Source organism: Eubalaena glacialis, chromosome 3, assembly GCF_028564815.1.
Source record: "Eubalaena glacialis isolate mEubGla1 chromosome 3, mEubGla1.1.hap2.+ XY, whole genome shotgun sequence".
Lineage (NCBI taxonomy): Eukaryota > Metazoa > Chordata > Mammalia > Artiodactyla > Balaenidae > Eubalaena > Eubalaena glacialis.
In genome coordinates, this window is record NC_083718.1 from 78217938 (window position 1) to 78233098 (window position 15161).

The 15161-nt window shown below is 51.6% G+C and overlaps 2 protein-coding genes across 5 annotated transcripts in view; both read right to left on the reverse strand.

The window, feature by feature from the left end:
• Positions 1 to 388: 388 nt before the first annotated feature.
• Positions 389 to 2249, reverse strand: ACKR1 (atypical chemokine receptor 1 (Duffy blood group)). Of its 2 annotated transcripts, none has more exons than XM_061183246.1 (2): positions 2037 to 2249; positions 389 to 1422 (listed from the first exon to the last, which is right to left on the reverse strand). In XM_061183246.1, the coding sequence occupies exons 1-2, from the start codon at positions 2055 to 2057 to the stop codon at positions 439 to 441; spliced, it is 1005 nt and encodes a 334-aa protein (XP_061039229.1). In that variant the 5' UTR covers positions 2058 to 2249; the 3' UTR covers positions 389 to 438. The 2 variants fall into 2 exon arrangements, with proteins under 2 accessions (XP_061039229.1, XP_061039230.1); XM_061183247.1 differs by having other exon boundaries at positions 389 to 1410; positions 2037 to 2248.
• Positions 2250 to 5886: 3637 nt separating this feature from the next.
• The window catches only part of CADM3 (cell adhesion molecule 3), a 29069-nt gene continuing 19794 nt past the window's right edge, over positions 5887 to 15161 (reverse strand). For 2 of the 3 annotated variants that reach the window (XM_061183245.1, XM_061183243.1), the window contains 8 exons: positions 14578 to 14718; positions 13917 to 14069; positions 13095 to 13232; positions 12547 to 12717; positions 10190 to 10280; positions 9584 to 9753; positions 7050 to 7175; positions 5887 to 6139 (listed from right to left, as the gene is read on the reverse strand). In XM_061183245.1, coding sequence (XP_061039228.1) covers positions 6021 to 6139; positions 7050 to 7175; positions 9584 to 9753; positions 10190 to 10280; positions 12547 to 12717; positions 13095 to 13232; positions 13917 to 14069; positions 14578 to 14718 — 1109 coding nt within the window. In that variant the 3' untranslated portion in view covers positions 5887 to 6020. Of the gene's footprint in view, positions 6160 to 7049; positions 7176 to 9583; positions 9754 to 10189; positions 10281 to 12546; positions 12718 to 13094; positions 13233 to 13916; positions 14070 to 14577; positions 14719 to 15161 lie in introns of all 3 variants that reach the window. The other variant, XM_061183244.1, reaches the window with a different exon arrangement.

A 15161-nucleotide genomic window follows, 5' to 3' on the forward strand; every position in this document is an offset into this window, starting at 1 on the left:
AGGCTGAGCAGAGAGGAGGAGTCATGCTCTGGCCTCATCTTCAGTTTTCTCTGTTTTTCTCTCTCTGGCTTCTATTCCGATTTCATTTGCTTTCTGCAACAGCTTCTCTTCTTTCTTTACTAGCTAAGCCATCTCTTCCAGTTTAGGTTTGGCTGCTCTCCTCATATTCTGGTCCCCCTGCTCTCCCCCCTTGAGATGGCAGTAACCCCACAGTAACCTCTCTCAAGAGAACATCTGTGTGCCCCGAGGATGTTTGCACATCATTCATTTTCTCCCCAGGCCAGCCAGAGAAGCAGACGCTGCCAGGAAAGTCTGGTGTGAAATCTCTCTCTCTCTCCATTCTCCTCCCTCTCCTCTACATCCCCAGACAAAACAAGAAACCACCAGCTTCATAAAAACAGCGTAGACTTTAATTCAGGTTGACAGGTGGGAAGAGAGCTAGGATTTGCATCCAAGGATGTCCAGATGAGAAGACTGTGCTGCCGAGAGAGGCAGGGAGGGCAGAGAAGTTTGAATGGCCTGGTAGCAGACCTGGGCGAGGAGCAGGGGTGTAGCCACACAGTGCAATATTGCCAGGGCTTCTGCCAGGTCCAGCAGCACGTCCAGGGCCTGCTGGGCCAGACATGTTGACACCACTATGGCTCTGGACCTCACCAGGGAGTCCAATCCCAGAACCATGCCCTGAGGCCACCAGAAAATGAACCAGACACATAGGATATCAACCCAGGGACATGGCCCCCTGCCCAATGCCTTCTTCAGCCCCTTGGCTCCCAACAAACCCAGTGGCAACAAGATGAAGATGGCAAAACAGGCTGCAGCATGTATGTACCGCAAAATTTCCCATTCCCCGCTGAAGGTCACTGTGCAGAGTCCATGGGAAGTGTCACTGCCCAGCGTGATTGGCAGTGACAATAGGGCAGCCACTCCCCAAAGTCCCACACTGATCCCCAGCCTGAGGCCTGGGACGTGACCTATACCCAGTTTGGGGCCCAGGCAGGCATGACACCCTATCAGAAGAGCTTGGGCAAAGGCTGAGCCATACGAGACCAAGTGAGCTAGGTGGCACAGGGAGGTGATGAGGGCCCCACTTAGCCCCCGTGCCAGGATGGGCACCATAATGCTGAAGAGAGCACTGCCCACAGCCAACTGCACCAGGATAGACCGGTTCTGGTAGACCCGACGGGGGAACAGAGGTCTGAGAAACGCGTAGAGGACAGCTCCACTCATCAGGATGCCCAGGACACTGGCGAGGATGAAGAAGGGCAGTGAGGAGTTGTCGAGCAGGATACAGGAGTGGCAGGGCGCAGCTGCTTCCACATCGGTGAAGTTATAGTCTGCGTCGTACAACTCAAGAAATTCACTCCAATTCTTGTCTTCAATGGCCAACTTAGTAGAGTTTTCATCAGCCACCTGGAGGACATTCTCAGAAGGGGCAATCAGAGCATCTAGTTACCCCACTGAAGGGTATCCTGGGAACCGAGGGCAAGAGGTGGGGAGAGAAAGACAGTGGGGAAGTGGGGGCTGGAAGAGCTGGATGGAGTGGGGATGGTGGGAGAGGACAAGGCAGGGCGACTCAGGAGGAGCCAAGAGTCATAGAAAAGCAAGGGAAGGGACTTCCCTGGTGGTCCAGTGCATGGGATGCGGGTTTGATCCCTGGTCGGGGAGCTAAAATCCCACATGCCTCGCGGCCAAAAAACCAAAACATAAAACAGAAGCAATATTGTAACAAATTCAATAAAGACTTAAAAAAATGGTCCATGTCAAAAAAAATCTTTAAAAAAAAAAAAAAGAAAAGAAAAGCAAGGGAAGGGGAGTGGACAGGACTGGGAGAGGGGGGAGGTCTGGATGGAACTGACAAAGATGAATGAGGAGGCAAATAATGGGGGACCTAGGACACTGAGGTAACAAGGGGAGAAGGAAAACGAGGGAAGGGACAAGAGATGAGAGAAGGAGAGAGGTATACAGACCCGAGGGGCAGACAGAAGGAGGGGTGGGGGGCAGAGAGGGAGGGGCTGTGGGCTCAGCCCCACACTCACCGGGTGCAGACAGTTCCCCATGGCACTGCTGGGCTCAGGGCAGGCAGAGAGATGGGCTGGGATAATTCTGTCAGTGGCTGTGGTTCCCAGATAAGTGCCAGGGACTAATGAAGGCCATTGGCTCTGGGCAGGGCTATGGGGCGGGCAGTGCAGGATGGGGATGCATTCAGGAAGTCTTTACCCCACGCCCACTGCCTGCCTGAGCCTCAGGACCACTTGAGGCCCTGGCCCGGGGCTTCCTGTTTTGAGGGTGGATTCCGCTGGTGGGGACCTGCACTCAGGAAAGGAAAAAGGTGGGGACCAGAAGGTGGGTATTTTCCCGAAGGTGGAAAGGGAGGCTTTCCGAAGGTGGAGAAGCCAGGGGGTTCCCAGCATAAAGGGATTCTTCAAGCACAAGGAAGGAAGAGGGGGCCAGAGGTGAAGTGTGAGACAGAGATAAGAGATGTGCTGGGAAGTTGGAGGGAAAGGGCAGCTGATGGCTCTCGCTGCTTCTCTGTCCCCTTGAACTTGATCCAAGGAAAGATAGTTCAAAAGGGACGTGTTTGTGGGAGGGGGTATTAGTGCTGCTTGTGGCTGGATCCATGTGATACTGACAGCCTGAGCCACATGTGTGTGAGCAGGGGCTCTTTGTGTATCAGTCTGGGTGTAGGAATGTACTTACTTATCTGTACTTGTCTGTGTGTGTGGCTGTGTATTGTGTATCCTGTGTATCATATCTTAGTGCTAGGTTTTAGGCACGTGTCTTGGTGTGTGTACTGCTATCTCCAGGTCTGGGTGTTTCAGTGTGAGAGGAGGGAGGGCTTGGGGGCAGCTGTCAAGGTTGCATAATGAAGCTACTTCAGGGAGCGATTGGGCACTTGCCCAGCCACCTATGGGCACAGCGAATGCATCTTCCATACCAAGCAGAACACATGACGTGACAAGTTAAAGCAGGCTCCAGGGGACAATGGGACAGCATATTTTAAAATGGGACTGTTGCCTATGGGGTAATCTCTATTCATATTTCTGTTGGGGGACATAAAAGCTCTGGAAATGCTACACTGGCCTGGCATCTTAGCAAGATGTAAAGTTTCTTGTGGTGGGGGAGAGCTATTTCTCTCCAGTTGGCACAGGGAGAAAAGGCGTGTACCCTGCAGGAGGATGCCCCTAAACCGACACCTCTGCTCTTTGGTACCCCCTCTCCCCACCATCCCACTGCTTTCACGTGATCTCTGCTCTTTTGTTCCCTCCACCCCTACCCTGCATTTTATTTCCTCACTTGGGGACACTTAGCCTGGACATTGGGAGGGGTGAGTCATGGAGTGTCCGAGTTGGAACGATGAGATAAACAGAGTTGGTTAGGCGACACTGTTTCATTTGTCCAGGAAAGCGCGGGATGTGGTAGCGTCAGTTCTGACGAGTGGTCTTTCCCACTCACACAGCGCCGCCTGGAGACGGAAGCAAAGGTGCAGAGGGATGGCCATCTTGCTAAGATGGTCCCCTTTCTCCCAGGACTCCAGCTTCAGTTTCAGGTTCAACATGACGTGGGCTAGAAAGGGAGTTTTGGGGGGGGGGGTCTGTTGAAGTGGTCCTGGCATGGTGTTGGGGGGGTCTCCTCCTTCTCCAGCACAGCCTGGCAGAGGGCATGGGGAGCAGTCAGGTGCTGTGGAATGAAAGGACCTGGCCAAAGGGGATGAACGCACTTCTCTCCCTTGGAGAGTTATATCCATTCCATACAAGATGCCCTGGGGGGAGCAGCACGGCAAGGCACACACCACCCCTGGAGGCGCCACGTGCAGGGGGACCAGCAGAACAGCCCTTACACACACGCATCCCAACAGGAGCAAGAGCGGCAAGAAGGAGGCAGCCGAAGGACACGGATAATCCAGATATATTGAGGGTGGCCCCTCTGAGATTAGCACAGGAGAGTTAGAAAGATTATAAAGATACACGATGCCCTCGCTGCTCCCTGCCCCGCCCCCCCCCCACAGACACACACACACAGCACAACGGCCCCTCTCCCCCTCCCCCCACCCCGTACAAATATGGCTTCTGTGTAATATGGACAGAGTGGTTCAGCTCAAAGAGGAAAAGTCATTTTCCCAAAAGCGGGTGCTGGGAGGCAGGGAGCCCACAGGCCTGGGGCCCTAGGCTGCCTTGCTGCTGTACGAGGAGGGGACCCCGGGCTCTAACCAGCGGCTGGAAGATTCACAACGGTATTACCTGAACTGAAAAGGGTGGCAGATCTGCTGCCTGCAGCTGCCCCCACTTTGCACGCCCCTGGGTTGTCAGGGCAGGAGGACATGCTGGAGGAGGGGGAGAGCAGTGCCAAGGGGCACCCTGGGTCTGAGGCAGGGCGGCCGGCTGGCGGGGAGGGGCGAGCAGTCTCGTCTCCACGGCAACCGGCTCGGCCACAAGGAAGACAGAAAATCAAAAGCAGGGGTGGAGATGGGAAGGAGAGAGGCAGCATCACTCCCAGCCCTCAACGCGCCGGGTACAGACTATGGGAACAAGAAGTGACAGTGGTCATTCCAGGGGTCAGCGCCAGGGAGAGGCCTGAGGGATGCATAGCAAAGGCTGTGGCACTGACTCCCTGGCTCTTAGAGGGGAAATGGAGGCAGGGGTTGAATGCCCTGTGTTTTAGGGAGAGATGAGGCGGACGTGAGCAAAAACACACCCTGGGACTGTTTTCTCCATGACAGATGGGCGCTGGGGACGGCATGGAAAATACCAGGATGGGGCAACATCCCAGGTGAGGTACACAGCCTGCCTAGGGACCGTCAGCTCCCAAAGCCCTCCTTTACAGGAGCCCTCCCCCCACAGCCCGCCCACAAGCCCAGGAGCCCCTCTGCCTCTCACTCACACACACACATACGTGCACAGACACACACAGACACGCACTCACATTATTCCCTTCGTTTGGGCAGGAAACAGCTCAGTGCAGTGAAGCTCCTTTTAGTATTTTTGTTGTTATGTCTGCCTGGCTGCTGAGGGAGGGAGGGAGGACTAAGGGACAGCTTCTGGAACAGGAAGGGGCACAGGGCAGCACAAGACAGGGAGGAGGAGTTGCCGAGCAATGCCATAAGATGAGTGGTTGCCACAGTCCAGGGCTCGGGTGAGAGTGAAGGGCCCCTCGGCGGGGAAGCGGATGCAGTTTAGGGCCCAGAGCAGTGCCTCTCCCACAGCTGCTGGAGCAAGGAGGGGCAGCCTTGCTCTGCTATCCCCACCGAGAGCGGTTCCTGGGAAAAGGGCCTGGCTTCATTCATCGTGGCGGGCCATCTCTGCCATCCTTCCTCTCCAAATCTGCCCCTCCTGCAAGGACCTGTGTCCTCCCCCACGGGGAAGCCCTGGGCCCCCGCGCGCGTGGCTGCATGCCACCTGCAGGTCACATCCCCTCGGGGACCCCCATTCACTCCTTTCCTGTTGGGGTGGAGAAGGGGGTGTCAGATGGTACCTGCTCCTCTGTCCAGAGTTCAAGGTGTGCGACTAACAGAGGAGAAGCCACCTCCAGCTCCTGCTCACAACCTCCCCATCCCTGGAGAAGTCTGGGAAGAGCCCCTGCTGTAGAAGATGGAGGGCTGGTGAGAGCCCCCCACCAAACTGACCCCGCTTCTTTCCTGCCCTTACCCTCTCCTCATTCTCCTCCTAACACTCTGGGTTTTTTAAATTTTGTTTTTGTTTTTTTTTGTTTTTTTGCTTTCCTCACCCCAGGACCCCTGCCCCTCCAGCCTGGAGACGGATTTGATTTGGGATTGTTACAAAAATAATAATAACCCAAACGCAGAGAAGCCACGGAAAGGGCTGAGGGCAACCTTCCCTCCCCCCGCCCTCCTCCCTCCCCATTCCAAACCGAGTACAAAACCGCACCCAAAGCAGACATTCTGTACAGGGGGGTGGGGGGGGGGGCTGGGGATCAAGCGGGAGGGGCGGCCCTGGGGTCGCTCTGTACAAGTCCAGGTTGGTGATGGCCCCAGCAGTGCCCACGGGGTCCCTGGGGGGCTGCCCCTAGATGAAATATTCCTTCTTGTCGTCCCCGCCCGACTGCCCGCCTTCTGCGTTGATGATGGCTGTGTCCGCATCTGGGGCGTCGTCAGAGCCTTTCGCCTCATGTGTCAGGTAGGTTCCTGGGGAGAGAGAGAGGCTCCTTCTTTTAGGAGCAGTTTCCAAACCCCTGAAGCCCCTCTGTCCACTTTCCCACCACCCACCCACACCTTGCTTCTGTAATTTTTCTCCTGCCTAGAGCTTTCTTCCTCCCCACCTGCCCTGATTTGCATCTTGCTGCCAACATCCATCACCTGCTCACACCTCCAAGAATTAATGAATCCTGCCTTTAATTAGAGTCTGATCTATAATACAGGCCAAAAAAAAAAAAAAATGGTGTGTGTATGTGTCTGTATATCTGTGTGTATGTGTGTATATATGCGTGTGTGCATGTAAGGTGGTGATAGGGAAACTGCTAGGTCAGCTCCATGACAACGAACCTGAGATTGGCTAGCATTTGCCCAGTCCACATAAGTCCAGCTGCTGGCGAGAAGGAATAACAGAGGGGGAGGTCTGAGAGGAAGGCATGTGAGAAGAGGGGAGGGAGAGATGGCAGGGATACAGGAGAGGAGAGAAAAGCAAAGGGGTGGTGTGAGGACAAGGCACAGGGAGACCAAAGGACAAAAAACATGAGGCTAAACAGAAAGGAGGAAAGTGCAGGAAGGAATGGGAAGAAGATGCAGAGTTTTCGGCAGTTCTCTGTCTTACGGCAGGAGACCCTGGAGGCAGAGCAGCAGGGGGGAAGCAGGGGCTGACTGAGTGGGAAGGTTTGATTTTACTTGGATGATCACCAAGTGATCAGGCTCTACTGTGGGGTTGGAGGTGCTCAGTTTATCACAGGGTTGGCTGTGTTCCTTCCTCCTCAAACTCTCCAAGGGGCCGACTGAGTCTCCAAAGGCCCTTCCTGCAGCCTGCTCCTACCAGCCTGCCCTTCACTCACTGATCTCCCTACCCACGCCCAAGTCCTCCTGAGGCTTCCCTCATGCCTCTGACCTTTGTGCCGGATCAAGTAGTGGCCAAGGAAGATGAGCAGGATGAGCAGCAGGAAGACGATGAAAGCTACAATCCCACCAATGATGGCGTGGTAGGTGCTGGAGGATGAGGGCACCGGACTGGGATCTGGAGGGAGGTGGGATGCACACAGTCAGGTCTGGGAAGAACCCTTTATCTTACAGCATTTCTGACCTGGCCATGGATCATCTTACACGGCACAGAACATGGACTAACATCAGGAGAATGGAGTGGCATCATCCAGCAAAGAGGGATACGTCTTATTTTGTACCTAGTTTCTTACAGAGTATCTGGAACAGAGTAATTGTTTTAAAATAATGTAATCATGAATAAATAGATACATCTGCCCACACTGAACCTTTTAAGTTGAGTTCGTGAACCTGAAGCTTGACCTTGGTCAAAGATCATCACTTTCATGTCTAAATCATCTCTTGTTCTCTCTCTCTCTCTCTCTCTCTCTCTCTCTCTCTGGGGGTGTGTGTGTGTGTGTGTTTGTGTGTGTGGTGTGTCTGTCTGTCTCTCTCTTTCTTTCAATTTCTGGGTTATCAGAGTATTCCTTCCCTATCCCCCATGCCCTCTTACCCTCCCGTCTGCTTTATATTCTGAGCTGGCCTTTCTAGGGGGGCTTCTCACCATATCCACCCATTGTCCGGATATCAGATAGGGAAGGAGAAGTGAAAAACTGATGGAGCCAGGAATAGGCACTTTGAGAGCACCTTACAAAAGACGATGGAATGTGACTCCCTGCATAAAGAACAGTGTTCCTTCTTGGTAGGGGAGCTTGGAGTTCCAGTAACACCCAATCCTCCAGCAGGTCTCATCAGAGAGGTCTGGGACTCCATCTTCACTTTCCCACCAACCAAAGGTTTGTGGGAAGGACAAAGACTGAACTGCTTCCTCCCATGATGGCAAGGTCTCGGCCACTGGATATAGAGAATCTGTCCTCCATAGCAGCATCTATAGAGGACAGATTCCCAAGCACAGGTTTGGCCAGGCATGCGAAGGAGAGCCGCAGCCTTAGTCAGAGTTCCGCAGATCTGAGGAGACAGTGCACAGGCCCAGGACACAGTTCTGATGTGTCCCAAATTACATGAGCTGTAGTTGCGGCTCTCCCACCCATGGGAGAGCTTCTGTTTTTTTTATAGACTCAGCTTGAGCCTTGATGCCTCATTGACTCCTCATACATTTTGTCTCTCCTGCCTTATGTCTCCTCAGGCTTGACTGGACCAGCTTTTTAGTTCCTTGCCTGTCTCTGCCTTATTTGGAAAAAAAACTTATGCTCTGGTTTTTATGCTCTGCTTGGGAGGGAGGGAGAAGAAGGTCCCCGGGGCTCTATGATACGAGGGGTGGGTGTGATGGTGTAATCTGGAGGAAGCACAGTGAGGTTATCCACTGAAGGAGATGCAGTAACTCATGCTACCACCAGGCGTCAGCACTGGCAGCAGATGCCGTCAAACAGGACCACACTTTCTAGCACAGGGTTGGGGGGGATCAGCAAAAGACCAACCACAAGGGCACAGGAATTTTCTCTCACTGCCAATCATCGTCAGATCTCTGGGGGCAGACACAGGACCGCAGTGCATTGTCCTTGCTCCTGGCACCCTACAATAGCTTTGTTTGTTGTGCTGAGGCAGCTCCCACATGCTGAGGTCTGCTCCTGGAGTTGGAATCACCCCATCTAGACACTTTGGTCCCGAGATCTCCGATCTCTTATCCCTGGGAGGCCTGGCTACTATCCCTACACTGCTTTAATGGGCATTTCACATACGGGAGTCTCTCATGTTCCCCTGACGATGCATTTCCCCTATTCTGAGGAAAGGCTTATTAAGGCTTTCTGGCAGGACCCCACTGCTGTTGGGGTCTTCAAAAAACCTCCTGCCAACTCTGCATAAAGCGGCCTCTGTCCTAGCCTATCACTTCTCCTGAAGCTGGATTGTGTGGTCACACCTTTGGGAAGAACTTCAGAGAAGGAACATCATCTAGTCTCTCTAAAAAATATGGCATCTGAGAAAAGATTCTGACTGCCTCTCAGCATAGTACGAACTTATCTCTATTTTCCACCCAGATTCTGTATAGTGTGTCCAAGGTCTGTGGAAAAAGGAGATGACAGCAGCAGCATGCATCCTGTACTAGTCACAGGAGGAGCAACTCTGAGGACAGCCTGTTGCAAAGGGAGATGCATCTACACTCACACTTGAGCGGCTCTGGGGCCTCTACACACAGAATTCTTACTCTTGTTGCCAGGTGAGTGCAGGGGCTGGAGGATGGTGTTGCCTGGGTCACCACTGCTAAACAAAGGCAGATGAAAGTCCACCATTCCACTGATTTTTCCTTATTCCACATTCTAGAATGGACCTAGAGCCTAAGTCCTCAGGCCCTCTGGTGGTGGGCTGTTGCCCTACTAGCCCAGTCCTAACTATGGTCTGGGGATGCTATCAGGAGATGGAAAGACCAGGGTACCGGATAGCAGAGGAGAGGAGAAGTGGTTTGCTGGAGGAGAGCTGCGGAGGGCTCACCGTTCACATTGAGAGTGTAGTAAGCCTTGTAGCTGCCCATGTTGCTGGTGGCTGTGCAGCCGTAGGTGCCGCTGTCACTCTTGTTGAGGAAGGGGAAGATCAGGGCGCTCTCCTGGGTCATCTTTAGCGGTGGCACACTGCCCTCCTTCTCCCATAGGTACTGCTGGGGGCTGTTGAGGCAGAGAAATCGAAGTGTTCAGAAAAGAGTAGGGCAGGGAGCTAAAGAAGGACAAAACAACACAAACCTGGGAGCAAGGAAGTCAAGGACAGTTTGATGAAGGCTCGAGCAGTTATAGGGGCCAGAGACACTGAGCTGCTCAGAGGCAGGCAGAGAGTGACTCCTTGGGGTTCAGTCTGGGGACGAGGAAGATTGCCTCGCTTGTATCTAACTGTGACTTGGTTCCTTACAGGACCCTCAGGGGCTCAGCCAGGGGGCGGCCCCTCCCCACTTCTGTTGCTCTGCAGGAGAAGCAGTCAGAGGATGGGCGTTGTTAGACAGTGTCAGGGAAAATGAGAGGCTCAGACAGGACGAAGGAGATGGGAAGACTTTAGGCAAAGTCTTAGTCTGTAGAGGTGTATTACAATCCAGGAAATGGATCTTCTTACGCGGGATTGCCACGCCCCTCGCAGTGAAGCAACAGCTTCTGGCCCTCGCGGGGATGCGGAGGGTCTGGCCTAATCTTCGCTGTTGGTGTGTCTGTGGAGAAGGAAATGGGGTCAACGTGAAACTCAAGGTCACCTCGATCTCAGAATCATCCAGTTATGCGTTTCAGCCGCCACCCTTAAAGGCCCAGGAGCCCAAGAGGCTGTGAACAAAGACCACCCCCCAACCTCTGTGAGCAAAGACCACTATTGCTGTTGGATGTGTGAGGGAGTCATATGGCAACCTTGCAGAGGTAGGATTATGGAAGGTCTGTCCTTGCTGGGGACCCAAGGGATGTCTTAACAGCTGAGAAGGGGGATCACTGGATCATCTGTGCCTAGCACATAAATGGGACTTAATACACGTTTCTGACGGAACAAATAAACTTGAATTTGATCACTGATTGAGTTCACAACCTCTCCATCCTCTCTGCAAGGGAGCTTAAACGGGAAGCAATGCTTTAATGCAGAATATCATTTTTAGTGGCTGGTCCAAAAATGAAGTGAGAGCTTTGAAACAGCAAGAGATGGAGGTCATATTTTGGCTGCAAAAAGGCCCTGACACAATATAGATGGGTTCTGGGAAGGAATGATGGCATCTGCCACCGATGCCGAAGGGCTGCTTAGGAGGCTGGGTCCAGATGGCCGCATAGAACAATACAACCAGATGCCGGTTTAGAACAACAGATAAAGAGGCCGAGCTTCCCCTAAGGATAGAGCCAACCTTAACATCCGGTTAATGAACGTGTTTCAGTCCAATCAAACAGGACAAAGGGAATCAGGCCAGGTAAGAGAACAGGTGTTCCAGGGGCCCACAGCCAGAGAAGCCTCTAGTGCAGCACCTGGAGGATAGCATTTGTTGACTGACTGCTGATCACAGTTGGGCCAAAATGATCCCTGGAGAGTAACTGCCAGATGGTCCAGTACCTAACAGAGAAGTCTCTGGGGCTCAGACAGGGGAGGGCCTTCTTTAGCCCTGGCCAGGGACCAGGCCCTGGACAAGGAGCCCAAGGCCGGGGGCTTTACATTCAGAACTAGTAATCAGAGAAACACCTTATAGCAATACAGAACTTTGAAGTTTACAAAGTTCTTTCATTATATAGCGTTTCATTTATCCTCATGAAAATTCACTGAAGTAAGAAGGGGCCACTATGAGATTAAATGCTTTGGTGAAAGTGACACAGCTAGTAAGCAGTGGCTCTGCGGCTAGAATCCAGGTTATCTGTTTCCAGATTGAGAGTCTGCTAAACGGACAGTGACACCACCCCAAACCTACCTCATGGTCAGGTTTCAGCAATGGGTCTAGCAATTGATTTAAAGAGCACTGAAGTCAGGCCTGGATCTTCCATAAGGAAGAGATGAAAGGTTTGAGTTATTTTAGAAAAACACCCAGCCTTTAGATAAGTTAGGACAAGAAATGCATTCTTTTATAACTCATTATCTTCTGCCTTTCTACTTCATTTTTTTTCCCCATACCTTTTCCACTCAGAAAAGTTCTTTTTGAAAATTTGTAAATTTCCTCAGGTGAGTGGGTCGTTTCCTACCCATATTCAAGGCAGATTCCATAGAGGGATGAGGATCCTTGGAAAGGTTGGGAGTAGTGATTTTGACAGTGGCCATTTCAGGTCAGAATCCCAAGAAAAATCATAGACCTGGGGCAGACTAGTGGGGGTACTATAGGGAAAAATCTGGGAATAATGATGCCAGAGAGAGCATGTTTTCCTACCACCTCTTTTCTTGAACTCATAGTATGTTAGACCAAGAAGAAGCCTTTGTGATTCCATGTCCATCTTCTCATTTAGCAAATAAAGAATCAAGCTCAGTGGGGTAATTTCCTTAACATCACTCAGCTAGTAAGCGGTGGAGGGCAGACTAGAATCTGTCTTCTAATTCTTGATTTGCTACAGTTACTGCTACAATTTACAATCTAGATGCATAACACTGGCCTAGCCTAGGAGATGGTAAATTTACCTATCGGGCCAAATCCTGCCAGCTACATGTTTCTGTAAATAAAGTCTTATTGGAACATAGCTACGTTCATTTGTTTACATATGATCTATGGCTACATCCCTGCAGCAACAGCAGAGTTAAGTAGTTGAGACAGAGACCACATGGCCCTCAAAACCTAAAGCGCTGACTATTGGGCCATTCCTAGAAAAAGTTTGCTGACCCTTGGCCTAACCCTGGCAACTCTTGTCTTATTTTTTTTTAACCTATTTACTTATCTGTGCCTGGTGCTTCATATACAGTAACCCGCACGTTTCTTTTCCCCACTCCCCATCTCAGACCGGATACTCTTCACTCACAAGCCCATGACATACATAAAACTTCAATGCGTTGAGCGGTGGATCTGTCAGCTCCCTTTAGAGATTCATGGTTCACAGAGCATACAATGTCTGCCCCATCGTCCTCCCGGGTGACCTGGAAGGTGACTGAGCTGCTCACGGTGAAGGTTTTGCCATTGGGATCTTCCTGTATTCGGGTTGGTTCCCCTAGAGAGCAGAAACAGACACACACTCGCACACACACATAGACACAGAGTGAGCCCTAACATGCAGAGATTGTGTGGGCCCCACTGTAGACATACAGATGGTGCGTCTCAACTTAGGCAGACTTAGGAAGTTGTGAAATGGATATGTACACACAAGGAGGATGGAGTCCCCAACGCGCGCACGCGCGCACACACACACACACACACACACACACACGACTGTACACAGAATATCTGTCATTCCCCTTTCTTCTTCTACACCATGCCTTATGTGCACATACACAGGCATATAGACATGTACCCCTCACTCCCTCTCTCCTCCCGGCTGTCCCAGCACCACCTCCTCCTGTCACCCCCCCCAAGGCAGGAGGAACTTACCATGAAGCTCTTGGTCACCCTTCCTCCAGGTGAGCTGGGCTGCAGGTTTGCTCCCAGAAGACTGACAGTTTAGGGTAGTTGTATCCTTTTCCCGTAATGATGACTTGTAGCCAGTGATTACGGGCTTCTGTGGGATTCCTGCCATGGATAGGGGATGGCCAGGATAGGAAAGAAAAGCACCCTGAGGTCACACCTTATCTCTCCCTGCCGAGACAGACTCTCTGAGGGTTAGGATATCTGAGTTTTATTTTGGTTTATGATGGGTAGAAGGCTAGAGAAATTATCTTTCTCTTTGATAAGAGAAAGACCACCCCAGGGGAGGAGATATGGTGGTGAGAGATTTACCACACCTGAGATGATACATGACCCAACAACCCAAAAGCACAACTGGGTGGCCACAGACATAGTGTGAGGCTCAGGGGAGCAAAGAAGGAAATTGAAATGTAGGATCAAGATGAGAGCATGCAAACAACTGGGGTGCTCATCTTGGAAATTATAATCATACACTGCACATACTTCTCATGTTTCCCTTACACAATCTTGGGAGGTAAGTGGAACAGACACTATCATCCTTTTGTTACAGGTTAGGAAAGTCAGGCTCAAAGAGAGTAAGAGATTTGTCCCAGAGCAAACAGTAAGTAAAGGAGAAAAGATTAGACCCCAGCACTCTTTGCATTTCATTCCATTGCAACGGAAACACACGCTGAACTTTCCCAAAATGCTTGGAGACTTGCTTGGCTCTAGGCTGCTTCAGGGGCCCACCCAGGGAGATTTGTTTGCAAGGAAGCACGCTGTGGAGACACTGGGGTTTGGGAGCCTCACCGAGCACGGTGACGAGGGACTTTGCAGTTCTCACGGGCATAGTGAAGATGGAGCAAGTGTATTCACCCTCGTCTGCCAGGGCCACGTTGCTGATGCTGATGCTGAGCTCATGGGGCGTAGATCTAACCAGCTGAATCCGATTATCTCGAAGGGCTGGGGGAAATTGGGAGAATTGGAAGCAAGGCTTTTACTGGTGACTTTCATCTTTATCTTCCAATCCCAGGCCAGCTTTTTTTTCAAGAAAGGGTCTAGTGTGGTTTGGGGCAGGGGGAAAAAAAAAAAAAACTGCTCCTGAGTTTGAGTAGTCTTTAGTTTATTCAGTTACTTTCCTGGGCCATTGGGTTCAGTAGCCTCAGAGACACTCAGAAAAGTAGGTTGGATTTGTGGGCCACATTGGGGCAACACTGACATTAGCTGTCTCTTAGGGCTCCTTTGGGGTGAGTCACTCCAGGACCCTATAAGACCATGCATGGCCTAGGTCAGAGCCGTAATTATGAAGTTTCTCTGGAACCAGCTGAGGAGCCCATGGCCTGCTGCTTCCCCAAACAGCATCCCTTCATGTTTCTCAGCCTCTGGACTACAGGGACATTTCCTCTCAGCTCTGCAGCCCCCTTCTCCAGCCCATGTTTCCCATGGAGGCAGATAACTCATGGGACACTACCTCTCTTCTCCCCAAAGTAGAGAGTCTGCTGGGCAGGGTTAGACCATTGCAGGGATGAATCCTCATGATCTTTGACTTGGCACTTGAGCACCACGGTGCCACCAGCCACCACTGTCTCATCAGATGTCCAGGGCTGACTGTCTGCAGGAGTAGAATTGGGTTAGTTTCCTAAGGCAGCACTAGCCCCTCCACCCATTTCTGGGCCACAGTCCGCCTCATCTAATTCAGACCATCCAAGGCCCACGTCTCTGTATTCTCTTAACGCATCATGGGGGAAGGAATAGAGGTGGGGGTGAGGCAGCGGAAGACAGACCTTACTTCCTCTTGCTTTGAATGCACAGAAAAACAGTCACTTGTTGAATATTTGCTGAATGAACTGACAGGGCCACAAACATTTAGAGGGATAAAAGCACCCCAAATCTACACATACCACTCCCCATGTATCTTTTCTGATAGAGTTCTACCATTCACCTTTGAAAACACACATACGAGTCTGTCATTCTGTTTTACCTTCCTGCCACCACCTGCATATAAGAGCAAGAACAGAAATGGTTGTAATAATGCCCAAACTATAAAAGCGAAGA

Bases quoted from the DNA above. Each gene is read 5' to 3' on its own strand.
- ACKR1 (XM_061183246.1), bottom strand. From the start codon at position 2,057: ATGGGGAACTGTCTGCACCCG. The intron at 1,423-2,036 runs GTGAGTGTGGGG...GCCCCTTCTGAG, and splicing joins TGGGGAACTGTCTGCACCCG to AATGTCCTCCAGGTGGCTGA.